The 13,434-nt window shown below is 49.1% G+C and overlaps 6 protein-coding genes across 6 annotated transcripts; 5 read left to right on the top strand and 1 right to left on the bottom strand.

Moving 5' to 3' along the window:
* Positions 1-63: 63 nt before the first annotated feature.
* Positions 64-1,227, top strand: N7482_000508 (putative RTA1 domain protein; the record flags this gene model as incomplete). Its single annotated transcript, XM_056682633.1, has 4 exons — positions 64-85; positions 133-232; positions 283-432; positions 489-1,227. 4 exons carry the CDS (start codon positions 64-66, stop codon positions 1,225-1,227), a joined length of 1,011 nt encoding a protein of 336 aa, XP_056546239.1.
* Positions 1,228-2,177: 950 nt separating this feature from the next.
* N7482_000507 (uncharacterized protein) lies at positions 2,178-3,937 on the bottom strand (the record flags this gene model as incomplete). Its single annotated transcript, XM_056682632.1, has 5 exons — positions 2,178-3,084; positions 3,134-3,463; positions 3,520-3,593; positions 3,646-3,667; positions 3,741-3,937. The coding sequence occupies 5 exons, from the start codon at positions 3,935-3,937 to the stop codon at positions 2,178-2,180; spliced, it is 1,530 nt and encodes a 509-aa protein (XP_056546238.1).
* A 1,402-nt stretch (positions 3,938-5,339) lies between these two features.
* On the top strand, positions 5,340-6,843 carry N7482_000506 (Zn(II)2Cys6 transcription factor domain-containing protein; the record flags this gene model as incomplete). Its single annotated transcript, XM_056682631.1, has 2 exons — positions 5,340-5,396; positions 5,446-6,843. 2 exons carry the CDS (start codon positions 5,340-5,342, stop codon positions 6,841-6,843), a joined length of 1,455 nt encoding a protein of 484 aa, XP_056546237.1.
* Positions 6,844-7,937: 1,094 nt separating this feature from the next.
* sec11 (signal peptidase complex catalytic subunit SEC11) lies at positions 7,938-8,888 on the top strand (the record flags this gene model as incomplete). Its single annotated transcript, XM_056682630.1, has 7 exons — positions 7,938-8,009; positions 8,078-8,197; positions 8,247-8,392; positions 8,477-8,510; positions 8,576-8,607; positions 8,668-8,729; positions 8,782-8,888. The coding sequence occupies 7 exons, from the start codon at positions 7,938-7,940 to the stop codon at positions 8,886-8,888; spliced, it is 573 nt and encodes a 190-aa protein (XP_056546236.1).
* Positions 8,889-9,262: 374 nt separating this feature from the next.
* Positions 9,263-10,057, top strand: N7482_000504 (putative ubiquitin conjugating enzyme (UbcB); the record flags this gene model as incomplete). Its single annotated transcript, XM_056682629.1, has 3 exons — positions 9,263-9,397; positions 9,462-9,578; positions 9,737-10,057. Coding segments are annotated over 3 exons (573 nt in total), but the record flags the coding sequence as incomplete, so codon positions are not given.
* Positions 10,058-10,980: 923 nt separating this feature from the next.
* On the top strand, positions 10,981-12,797 carry N7482_000503 (cytochrome P450; the record flags this gene model as incomplete). The annotated part of the gene is made up of 5 exons (XM_056682628.1): positions 10,981-11,289; positions 11,345-11,585; positions 11,659-11,777; positions 11,832-12,629; positions 12,696-12,797. The coding sequence occupies 5 exons, from the start codon at positions 10,981-10,983 to the stop codon at positions 12,795-12,797; spliced, it is 1,569 nt and encodes a 522-aa protein (XP_056546234.1).
* Between the last annotated feature and the right edge of the window lie 637 nt (positions 12,798-13,434).

Raw genomic sequence — 13,434 nt, 5'->3', positions numbered from 1 at the left:
ATCTAACCGCCCCTTCTTGTATCTCCCGTGTACTTAACAGCAGACGGCTTTCCAACTGTAACCATGCTTGAGGCACGCTCGTATCGTAAGTTGTCTCGATATTACGGCATTAACCCAACTGACATGCAACAGAGGAAGGTAGCCTGTGGTTTTATGCACCCAACAAGGGAGCTCCCATCGCCTTCGCGACCCTCTTCGCTATTTCGGGTGCAGTTCATTTTTATCAGAATTTGTATGCACAGGCTTCTGCTATCGAGACTATCAGTACTGATACCCTCAAAGCAGATATAAATCTTGGAAAGTGACGGGCCTACTACCATGGTCGGCCCTCCTCTTTACCGCAGGGTTCATTATGCGAACCATTGGCGCATTCGGGCAATGGGGCAACATCGGTGTCTACATCGCCAGCACAGTCCTGCTCCTCGCTGGCCCGTAAGATACTCTTCCATCGCTCTCTTATGCGCGTAGACTGACCCAGTTGTTCTTAGGCCTGTGTACGAAGGTGCCAATTACTTTATACTTGGTCGGATTTTATACTATATTCCCTACCACTCGCCCATTCACCCTGGTCGTGTATTCACCACGTTCATTGCGGTGGGTGTGGCCATTGAGTCGATCACGGCGAATGGAGCCGTTCGAGTCGCGAGCGCCGATTCCACACCCAGTTCGCAAAGAACAGGCAAGGCACTGCTTAAATCGGCTCTCATTTTGCAGATTGCTTTGATGGTCGCATTCATGGCTCTGGCCGGAAGATTTCACTACAACTGCTCCAAAGGCGGCGTGCTGAGCCGCAACATCAAGCGCAACCTCATCGTGCTCTATACCAGTTCAACACTCATTACCATCCGGACCATCTTTCGTACTGTCGAATACTTCTCCGCTGCAAGCTTGAATGTTTACACCGACATCGATCATATCAGCCCAGTCCTAAAGCAGGAATGGTTTTTCTGGTTCTTCGAAACGGTATTCATGTATAGCAACACTACACTGTTGAATGTCTTTCACCCTATGCAAGTATTGCCGCACTCGAACAAGGTCTACTTGGCCAAGGATGGCGTGACTGAGATTGAGGGACCGGGATATGATGACCCCCGTCCTTGGTTTGTGACACTCGTGGATCCATTTGATATTTACGGTCTGATTGTTCACCGAGGCAAGAAGGAGAAATACTGGGAATCGACGGAGCTGCAACCGGCAACTACCTCGGGCACCAAGCAGGAGGCATGAAATATTCCCACAATTGTGGATTTCTCCTTTGACTATTTTAAGTGGACAGCGCGGATTTTCGGCCGTTATTCCCCATGCTCTCTTGGTCTTTGATTTTATTGTTGATTTGTTGTTTGGTTTTTTCATTTTGTTCTATTTATCCCATTTCAAATTTGTATCATACTCACTATAGACTATCTATTTCTCTACACATTTACTTGCGACTAGGCCGTGCTGCGTGTGCCACCGGGAAGTTTTTCCACCCTCCATTCCTACGAAATGCCACCAGGCGGGGCGATGCTATCAAGGTCCGGATCGTTCACTGTACCGACCAATCCCGTTTCAATGTGCGCCTTATTCCAATCACCGCTAAAGTAGACTTTATCCGCAGGCTGGCCACGAACGTTGCCTAGACCCTGATTGCAGTTGTATTTCGGGTCCTGTATCCGATGGGCAGAGCCTCCACACGAATTCCTGGCCAATTGGGACAAACGTAGTTTGCGTATGTTTCCTGGAATTCGCTGGCCAGGATGATGGCTTTGTGGGAAATGCTGAGCCTAGTCTGCGTACCCCTTGAAGACTTGATCCTGGATAGCCCCCGTGCCAGTCCCACGCCATGCCCACTGTGAGGTAGTGTATTTACGATCGGGCAGAAATAACGTCATTCTGTTTCCGTTATCGGCTCAGTGATAACAGATAGAGGTGTATATGATGCCATATTATTCAATAGCGTTTGTGCGTGCCTCATTTTGGCTGCAGTGCCCCTGTTGGCTGTGCGAGCCAGGCGAGCCAAATATCGAATTCCCTGTTTGAGCGACCTCAGTCAAAAAACCGTTTCTACAAGAAGACCATGTTGTTAAATCCATGTTATTTTCTCCCAACACTAGCTACAGGAAGGCTGCGTGACGGTAGAAACTGTTGACCACATCGGGATATGAAAGTCACAGGTTCTCGTGATTAGCCAGATAAATTCAAATGTCATACTCGTCCTTTCCCATTTCCTCTTGTATTTCCCAGCTATACCTTGCAAATCGACTCCTTTGTCGAATTCTCTCCCCATAGCACAAAAACAACGGAGGCACAATGCAGAATACAGTTGCCACCGCCGCCAAAACAGAGATGGCAATATTGGCTCCCAATCCGTTAAACATCTGATTTGTGAAGAGGGGGAATACCCCCGAAAGCATGCCTCTGAGGAATGCCACGGCAGCCGTAGCACTGGCTGAGTAGCTAAGATAGCTATCTGATATATAACCATATAGCACGGTGTCCATTTCCGTTAATGCGTACCCGACGAGTACAAGGGAGAGTGTTGGCACGATCCAAGGCGTATTCGGGCCTGGTGTCTTGGGAGGAATAGTCCAGCCGAACCACCACAGACCGATAGCCAGGAAGGGAGCACCAAGTGCCAAGCCCACAAGCTTATCTTCTGGCCTGATAGGCTTGCCTTGAAGTCTGCGTTGTTTAAAGATATGGCTGTCCAAGATGCGAGTCAATGTGCTGATGCATGTACCGAGACCGATAGCCATGAATATGAGAGAGGCCTGTGATGCAGAGAACCCCATGGACTGATAGATGGGCTGTAAAGCCTCGGTGAAAATATAGATGATAGACATGGCGACAGATATCATCATCGCGATTGTGAAAATTATTGGCTCCTGGAAGAACAGCTGTGCAGGGCGGAAAAGAGCCTCTTTGACGAAGGTGCGCAGATCGGGGGAGTGGTCATGGTTCAATGGTGGAGGTATTCCTGGGATCTCACTTCGCATTTGATTCACTTCGCGAGTTAGTATATAGGACGATCGGGATTCTCGAATAAGACACAGGAGGCCGGTTATGCCTCCGAGTATTATGGCGTATGTATAGAAGACCCATCTCCTATAAATGTGGTAAGAATAGATTCGATTCAGTTATGGTAGGACCTTACCAATTGAGAATTTCAGTGATATGACTACTCATTATCGGTCCAATGATCAATCCAATATTTGACGCTACTGTCCAGAAGAAGACAACCCAAATACGTGCCTGTGAGTTGAACATGTCCTCGATGCTACCTCCCGCGATAGTCCCAGGGACTGCCGACAGCAACCCGGCCAGTGTTCGCATAATAATAGTCCCACTCAGTGAGCGTACAAGCCCAATAATGAGACAGCAAACACAACTCAGGCCACTGCTAAAAATGTACATCCTTTTGCGCCCGAAGGATTCAGACCATGGTGGAAACACAATCGTGCCCATTGACTGACCAAGAAGGAACCTGTCGAACCGTTAGCTTGTTATCAATGTGACTAGGCCCGAATGAGTGCATCTCACAGCGTCACAAAGCAAAAGGTTGCAAAGGTATGGTCCAAATGATATTCATGCTTGGCTTGTGCCGCCGCCGCCGCCTAGCCTCGTCTTTAGAACTCGTTCAGCTGTTATAGAATTTTCATCACTCACTCCTGCAGTGCTGCTAGCAGTTCTGTTCAAGAAGAAAAAAAATGAAGAGTTAGCTTTCTATGGGGAGCGTATTGTGTGGATGGGGTCCATCACACATAAAAAGATCCAACACGCAAATAAGCCCAGTATCGTATGTCTTTCGAAGAATAGGCCAGTTCCTTGGATGTTTCGGGTTGTCTCGTGTCCATCGTACAAAGCTTCCGTCTGGTGTAAGCTCAAGGCACTGCTTCCGTAGGTGTTCGTGTAGCGAGAACTTGGTCTCTTCCATGGTGTCGAGAGAGCTGGATTTCATCTTCGGTCAGGGCGACTCCTCATCTTGTGAACAGAAATTAAGATTTGACCAAGAGCTTCCTCGCTATAGATAAGTTGCCTAGATTTATCAGGGCTTGAAAAGGTGTGACATAATCACTCTAGGATAATTAGGTTCTGTCTTCTGCACATAGCGCATTGAGAGAAGCAGGAGGCCTGATCCCGAGGAATGAAAGGGCCCCCTTGCGATCTACACGCACAGCAAAATCTACGGCAGGACCTGCAAGATAATTGGACATTCTGCGATGTATACGCAATAATGTCTATCGATAAGGAAACATATAGCCCGCTGCGAATAAATTCCGTCTTCCTCCCACGACACTTCCTGAATTATTCCAGCATTTGTCGCGTGAGCTCTTGTCAGTTGATATTTAGACTTGATCCTGTGACTCGGAATTCCAGGGATGGAGAATTATCTGCATTCTTGGTGGAATTAAGGGGTCCCCTCTCTCTGATGATCCATTAGCTTGGCAATCACTTAACTAAAGCAGTCGATCAAGGTACAATAAGGAGTGATGTCAAAGTCAAGCTGAACATACAATATAGTTGAAGCAGATACTTATTCCTTACTTCTATCAACCTGTACAACAAGGTCTCTTAGTGGCTATTGTGGTACCGTGATAGCCTATCTTTTAAGATGATTTTCATTATTCCTAGCATGTTCCTTAAAATAGGGTTTGGCGCTTTCTTTAAGATTTGCAGATTCAGGAAGCAAAGATCTGAAGCGAGCTTCATTACCCATTTCTCGGCATGTTCTGCCGAATGGAGAGGAAGCCCCAGCCGATTCGGAGTTGATCGCGCGTAGAATCTGACATGCGGTAGAATACTCGGCTATATTTCCCAAGCTTCGAATAATTTCCAAATTGAACCCACCTTTATTTTGTGGGGTCTTTCTAATTATTTGCGCTATAGAAATTAGGGGACCTGTTCTCGCCCAGACTAGCGTATAGTTGCAAAGAGTCGTGTGATTGATCAGGCTCCTGCTGACGTCCCCAAGGCCTGTCATATATACTGCCAAGTTACCGTAACAATCTTACTACTGTACATTCTGTAAGTAAGGTTGTCTCCGGACCTCTTACTGTAGTCTACGAGAATCATCACGTGAAGAGTAATGGCTTCCGATTCGTCACTGCTTCTACTCCGTCCGTCCTCCTTCGGGTGCATTGCCGAAGGAATACGAGAGCGGGAAGCCACAACCAATGAGCGTTCTCACTAAGTGACGAGGAGGAATCATGCCATATACCAAATGAGATAGGCGGTGAGATGGACTCTTTCAGGGGCGTACTCTAAATGCGGCGTCAGCCAGACAGCAATCACCATCTGTCAAAGGTGCCACGGCAGGCACTAGGAGATGGAAGGCTGGCAAGTAGCATTCAAAACTCATAATGGTTGGGGTGCCTAACAGCAAGGGCTGTTTGCTCTGCCGAGAGCGACGCATCAGGGTCGGTGTTTTCTCTCTCGTATTACGACAGCAAACTGACCTCGCATTAGTGTGACCAGTCTTTGCCGCACTGTATGCAATGTCGCAGATACGGTGCGTTATGCCCTGGATACAAGCGTCCTTGGCAATTCCAGGATGAGGGGCCCCGTCTTCAGAAACGGTATCAAAAGAAATTCCCAGTTGTCCGTCGTAGTGACGTCGAGCCCGACCCTGAGGCTGCCCACAATAACGCATCTGTACGAAAGCAAGTCTTGACGACAGTTTCGATTGATGAGCGTGTTTATCCATCTCTAGTTCATCAATCTTTCATCAGCCAACAGCCACGGGTTTTCAAAGACTTCATCTGCGCTTCCTTCCCCACCATGTTCTTCCATAATGAATTCCGTTTCGGGGATGGCTTTACCTTCCCGGACTGGGTTCTGAAACACTTTGGTTCAAAGCCTTATTACGATGCATCAGTCTCGTGTCTCTCAGCAGAATACCTTGCCCATCTCACCAAGGACCCCAGACTCCACCAATTCAGCCGGCAAAAGTATTCACAGGCTTTGGGGGGAATCAGACAAGCACTAGGCTCGGATGAGGCATCCTCGGATGCCCTGCTTATTGCAGTTATTCTTCTCTCTTTTTATGAAATGACGATACGGACTACTCGTGATGGTTGGGTATATCACTCAAGGGCAGTAAAGCATCTAATGCTGAAGCGTGGGATGGATCTCCATCGGGCTGGGGCTGGGCGCGTCTGTCATTTTGCCTACAGGCCCTTTCTTATCGCTGCAGCGCTCCACGAAGGCGAGCCATGCTTCCTAGGTGAGGATATCTGGCAGGACCTGGCAGCTATCCTTCGAGTAGAAGACTCTCAGAAGCAGAGCGAATGGTCGTTCTATATCAATGTTTATGAAGCGATTTTCATGGAGCTAGTGAAATGTCCCGGATACATTCAAGAGGCACGAGAGATCGCTTCTGTGACCTCTCCCAAGGCCGTGATCCTAGCAAAACGGATCCACATCGCCTGTGGTCGGCTCCAGATGCTGAATAGCAAATTACGATCACTACTTGTGTCGGACAACCAACGGAAGCTAGGGATCATCTTCCATCATTTTATCGGGCCGGCGCCCAACGCATTTCCCGAAACAAGTCCGTCACTTCTTCTCAATGCCTCTGTTAATGCCCTCGGCATCCTCGTACAACTCCTCAACCGATTAACTCTGCCTGCTTATGTCGAGGAAGAACCTCCATGCTCCAGTTATGGGACGCTATCACCATCGTCGACTCGACAGAGTGTCAGCACACCACCTAATGGTAGCGGTCCATTTCTTGATTTCCGTCTCGTTTGCGAGCTTGGCGAGGGTATTGACAAAGGTGACCCGCGCGCCTTTACCTGGCTCGACCGGGTCGCCGGGTCGATGGGGCTCCTGGGAGCAAAAGCTATCTATGAAGGTGCAGTTTAGGTGGACTAACCTTTTATGATTATGTGTGTAGCCTTCTTTTCGTTTTTCGTAACTACTATACCAACATCGTACACGTATATTGCTTGGGAATCACACAGAATATTCATCTAATGCATTCAACCTTCATGATGTTCAATGCCATAATGGCTCCTGTCTATACTTGGGAGTTGAAGATATTTTCTTCTACGAGCTCATTAGTTCTAGGTACAGATGTAAGGTACTGGGGTGGTCAAGTACACAATCGAATGATCGGAACTGAGCGCATGATGGATCTCGGGAACAGAAATAGGGGCGTAGACATGCTATTTTGACATGGTATGTATCCGGTCAACATGTTATAACTCGTATTGGTATCCGATCATGATTCGCATATGAATTAGATCAAACGGCTCACGCCAGGTCACGTCTTGCAGAGCATCATCGACTTCTAAGATGCAATGTGGCGGCATCCAGGCTACGGGAGGTGGGGAAAAGATTGACGCCACGCACCGTTGCTGAAACTTTTCAGTTTTGATATCTTTGGACAACTGCCGGACCTGTGTGTTTAACTCGTAGTAACTAACTACACTAGATCCAAGGGTGCAGTTCACCCTCGCACTTCCCAGTGAGGTAAATTTAGCCATCCCTGTCCCAGATCTGTTCCATCAATGTAAACCTTCAATACGTCTCTCGCTACGTGAGTCGCTCATTTCCTAAGTGCGCCACCCGATTAAGGAATCGAATCTACCACGACGCTGTGTTGATGGCCTTGATGCCATACAGGCCCAGAAACATACTAACTCGGGCCACGGGGGCATCGGTAGAGGCGACCGAGGGATTCTCACACACGCTGCGGCAGGCGGGTAACACAAAACACCAGTCGCGCATTATGAAAAGATCATGAATTCTTAAGTCTCCTTCTCATCTGCTCATCAGACTCATCAAACTGCTTGACCGCACAAAGTAAACAACGATCGGATGAGCGCCAAGCGGGCCCACCGCCCGGCGCCGATCGGCGGTGAGGCCACCTCTCCGCAATCTTCTGCCAGCTTGCCAGCTCGGCACAAACAAAGCTCGCGAACAGCATCAAACCGGTTCCTCGCCAGCCGCCCAGCATGCTGTCTTCGCTCTCTTCCAGCATGGCCAATGCCCGAACCACCGTGGCGCAGGTACTGAACTTTGCTCTGGTATGTCTCTCCCCAGTATACCCTGACGCCGCAGCACAAGACTAACCATGCCATCTCTCGACAAATAGGTTTTGAGCACTGCTTTCATGCTCTGGAAGGGGCTATCCGTGGCATCAGCATCAAGCTCCCCCATTGTTGTAGTGCTTTCGGGCAGTATGGAGCCTGCTTTCCAACGAGGAGATCTTCTGGTAGATCCCACCCTCTTGATGTGCTGTCCGGCATACTAATGAATTCCAGTTCTTGTGGAATCGGAGCCCTCGAACGGAGCTTGGAGAGATCGTCGTCTATAACGTGCGCGGAAAAGACATCCCTATCGTGCATCGAGTTGTTCGGACATACCCCGAGGTCGAAGGAAAGGCGAAGAAAGTCAAGGAGATCACAGTGTACGTTACTAATTCTTGCTTGTACCCGCATTGGAGTCGTGACGACTCGAAAGGAGGCTGCGATGCTAATCTAAGGACCTATAGTGACTCAGCACCGTCCCATATGCTCCTGACCAAGGTTTGTATCTGTTGGCCACGTCTTGTATATTCTGAAAGCTAACCATATACGTCCCTTGATTCCAGGGCGATAATAACCTCGCAGACGACACAGAGCTGTAAGATTGTCCCTCCTCGCTTCACTCGGTTCCTTGTCTTACTGATTCATATTATTTCAGCTATGCGCATGACCAGGACTACCTTGATCGCTCCGAGGATATTGTAGGGAGCGTAAGAGGATGTGAGTTAAGGATTTCATTACCCCAGGAGCGAATATGCTAACTATTGAGCAGACATCCCGATGGTTGGGTACGTCACGATCATGCTGAGCGAACATCCCTGGCTTAAAACCGTCCTTCTGGGAATAATGGGATTGATGGTGATGCTTCAGCGGGAGTAATTGAATTTAACCATGCGAAATTTGACACACTGGGAGCTAGGTTGGACCGGCTAAATCGAAATTTCATCACACGAACTGAGCGGAAATCGATTAACCGTAGAATTATTATTAGACGTCCATATTTAGTGTTGCTGGCGTATTACATGGTTATTAAGTGGTATGCTTTTAATAGGAAGAGTCGGGCCGGTGACCTTGACCTCGGCCGTGCCCGATTGCCAGGCTGAGACTGACGTCTTCCCCCACCCCACTCAGCGGGCTTTCTAGCTTCAAAGCTACCCCCCTTGATTCCCCCGCCCTGAGTCACCACCCTGCGTTTTTTGATCTTTTCCAAGATTCTGATTAGACTTGGGTTGCCTCTTACATTCTCTTCCAGTGAACTTGTTGTCGCGCGTGGCTTTGATCTCCATCGCCAAGTTCTCCTCCGCCACCACCGCGCACCCTCCATCACGCGCCCAGCTACGGGTTGCCTTAAGTTCGATAATATGGGTAGCCAGAAACGCATAGCTAAGGTACGAGATCTTTTGGTGCTCCTTCTACTGCCACCTGTCTGCTTACCTTTTCCATTACTGATAGGAGCTGACCGAGCTCGTCGAGTCGCCTCCTGAGGGCATCACTGTCGAATTGGTCGACGAGGCCAACCTGTACGAGTGGAAAGTGTTCATGGATGGGCCCGAAGGATCGCCATACCAAGTACGTCAACGTTGAAATTTCCGGCACCAGCACCAATCCCTAGCACTCCTCGTGCCCAGGCGGCAAGCTGGCCGGAGACAGGGGCATTCAGAGGCACGGAGCCCGCCCGACGTCCTCCCTGTGAGCGGCCTTTCTAACACGCGTTGCCACCACTCTAGGACGGCCGCTTCCTAGTCAAGCTCAGCCTGCCTACCGAATACCCCTTCAAACCGCCTACCGTCTCCTTTGGAACGAAGATCTACCACCCAAATGTCACAAATGATGAAAAGGGGAGCATGTGTTTAGGAATGCTACGGGCGGATGAGTGGAAGCCCAGCTCGAAGATCGCAGCTGTCCTACAATTCGCACGTCAGCTGCTTGCGGAGCCGATGCCTGACGACGCTATTGAAGGGCGGATCGCAGAGCAATACAGAAACGACCGAAAGCGCTACGACGAGATCGCGCGGGAGTGGACCCGGAAATGGGCCGTATCTGAGTAGGTTTGCGAATGACGGGGGTCAGGAAATAAATACTTGCGCCACATTATATGATCTGATGCTGTCAAGCCTTGATACAAGATTTCGAAGACAATATCCTTTCTCCGCCATGGCCTAAGGTCATGTCAGGCAGGCCTGGAAGAAATCCAGGACTTGCGATGGTCTGCATACTATGAACATACACAAATAAAGAATGAATTCTATACTGCTATAGCCATGTTCTCCTCGCCGGAAGTTGTTTTGGTCATGTCTGTAGTTAAGCAGGACCCCTCACCGCGGAGCGATTCCGTTGGGCGAAGGAAAATCTTATCTATGGTCAATCAATCCAGTGGCAAAAACGAGACTCAGTGGCCTCTTTTCAATATGATCACGGGCTAGAGAGAAATAGCAGAAAAAATCACCAAATCCTGTGTTTTTGCTTTCAGTGCAAGGAAGTGCTCGTTCAAAGTAGAGACAGGTACTCCGCCAGTTACTGGAATGGAAACCGTCCTGTCACAAAGTCATGGTGCGGTGGCTCTTGCTATTTCTCTAGGGACAGCCCCAGTGCCCCTTTTGCTCCGTATAACATTGAACTATGAACATCTGGGGCTGCGTCAAAAATGGGCTTTCCGGAATCTTTCATCGATTTAAGCTTCAGTGATTCCCTTGGAGGGGCTATAGTGGGTGTTATTCAAGGTAAAGGGGTTGTGGCATTACATGCCGTAGCTAACATGGATAAGACGGCTGGGTAGCGGAATTATACCTCGATAACGCTCACTACCTTCCCCGCAAACAACCCCATGGGGCACTCCCCGGCATTTAGTTAGCCGATGTAATTCTAATAAAACCTAGACTCATCGGGAATTAGGTTGCTTGGATATTATTTAAAGGGCTAGGCCCCGTGTCTTCTTCATTATGACCATCTTTGTGAGCGAGACTGAGATAACATGGGGATCATCTCGGACTCTATATATTTCCTGGGCCAGAATGTCGGGACCATTATTCTTCTTGTCACCGTACTTCACTTCACACACAACTACCTCACACCAGGGGCATGCTCTATACCTGGGCCATTTTGCGCCAAATTAACCAACCTCTGGAGGTTCATTGACGTTGCAAACGGCCACGCTGAGGCGACCTTGTACAAACTTCACCAGAAGTACGGAGACTATGTGCGACTGGGGCCAAAGGTAGTGAGCGTACGGGATTTGGATGCACTGAAAATGATCTACGGAATCAACAAGGGTTACCAGAAAGTAGGCTTGTCATGGGATCAGGAATGATTCAGCAGGGCGCTAACGCACTCCAAAGACCAACTTCTACCATGTGCAGCAACAACTAGCCAAGGGCAAGCCGACTCCCACGCTGTTCACCACTACAGATGAAGACTTCCACGCTGCTATCAAGCGACCTATATCGGCAGCATACTCGATGAGCACATTGACCGAATTCGAGCCCTTCGTTGATGATACAATCTATACTTTCTTCCAGAAACTGGATGAATTTATTGCTGGAAACAAAGTGTGTGATATTGCACTATGGTTGCAATACTGTAGGTTCTTCTGTTGCCACAAAATCCCCCTTGACAGTCAACTCATTGGGGACCCTCAGGCTGACATGAAAAGATGCATTTGATGTTATCGGCGTGTTGACATTCAGCACGACATTGGGATTCCTGCAACAAGGGACCGATGTGGAAGGCATTATTGCTGCTCTTGAGCGGATGCTAGACTACTCTGGAAAGGTAAGATCGTTACGCAGTCAGCGACATGACACATCGCACTAATCATTTTAACAGATTGGTCAAATGCCGTGGCTTGATTACATTTTCATCAAGAACCCCTTGAGACAACTTGCTCAAGGAGGTTCAACGGGCGCTGTGGCTCGCTTTGCGCGGGCTCGTCTAGATGAAAGGCTCAAGCAATCAGGGTCAACAACCAACCTAGCCAAAAGTTCCACCCCATCGCACAGAGACTTTCTTGCACGCTTCTTAGAAGCGAAGAAGGAGCATCCAAAGGTTGTCACGGACCAGCAGATCTTCTCATATACTGTCAGCAATATGAATGCTGGGTCCGATACTACCGCTATCTCACTGAGAGCAATCCTTTATTACACCCTGAAAAGCTCCAGGGTCACGGAAAAACTGTATGAAGAGCTCACTACGGCCTATCAAGAAAAGCGGATTACCCTACCCGTCTCATGGACGCAAAGCCAAGAGGAACTACCGTATCTCGATGCGGTGATCAAAGAAGCGCTCCGCCTACATCCGGCTGTTGGGCTACTTTTAGAACGTATTGTCCCCACCGGTGGACTTCAGCTTCCCAACGGTGGGCCCTTTTTACCGGCCGGAACCATTGTCGGCGCTAACCCCTGGATCATCCACCGTCATGCCATTTTTGGGCGGGACGTTGACTCCTTTTGGCCGGAACGGTGGTTGCAGGCGGATGGGGAGACTGAAGCCGCCTTCCTGGCCCGGAAGCAACAGATGCTTCGAGCGACGTTCACATTTGGAGCCGGGCCAAGGACGTGCATTGGGAAGAACATTAGTCTGCTGGAGATATATAAGCTTATCCACTCTCTATTTTTGATGTATAAGGTGAGATGTACAGTGCCTCCTCTATGAAATTATTTTGGGTATCTAACATGTATTTCTTTCTTTCAGATTGAGCTTGAGCATCCGGAGAGGGACTGGGAAACTATCAACGCGTGGTTTGTGCGACAGAAACACATGGACGTGAGGTTGACCCGTCACAATCTAGCCTAAGGTCTCTCATCGCGGTGTGATTGTGGTGCAGGCAAAATCGACATGTTGCTTCTGACATGCTTGCGCAGAACACTGGGCGCTAGGATGGCGCCGACTGGTCCGCAACCCCGCACAATGGCGGGAATGGGCATCATAAGAGAGCCAATGGCTGCTGCCGGACTCAAAGATAGCATTGCCGACGGAAAGGGGCTTCAAAATCTGGCTTCACACTTGCATCGCACTTGCATCGCGGGCGAGCCGCTGGGGTGGATCCAACTAGGGTCCAAGACTATTGCTCGACCTATTAAAAGGGGCTTAACCGGCAGACGCGAGCACGGCCGGCATGGATTGGTTCAGAGGCCTGCAGGATTCTCAACATGCGTTGCTTCCTATTATATAGATCTGTTACGGAACTGTATTCACCCTTCCGCTCATGTACCCAAAGTGAATCCCAGGGCCCTCAGGTTGATACAACTCTGTCCATAATCCGCTCATCTAAGCAGGCCAGGTCAAAATTGAGCGATCATAATCCACACTCCAATATTTCTAGAAGGAATGGGCCCACGGAAACAAGCCGAAGTCGAACCCTGTTCCCTGTTGTTTCTCGGTTACGGGGGCTAGCCCCGGGTATGGCGATGGACATGTCGCCCTATTTTGC

The sequence above is a fragment of the Penicillium canariense genome (assembly GCF_028826845.1).
Source record: "Penicillium canariense strain IBT 26290 chromosome Unknown utg000001l_segment0_segment0, whole genome shotgun sequence".
In the NCBI taxonomy this organism is placed as follows: domain Eukaryota; kingdom Fungi; phylum Ascomycota; class Eurotiomycetes; order Eurotiales; family Aspergillaceae; genus Penicillium; species Penicillium canariense.
The sequence above is the reverse complement of the archived record's forward strand: the minus strand, read 5'-3'. Positions and strand labels throughout refer to the sequence as shown.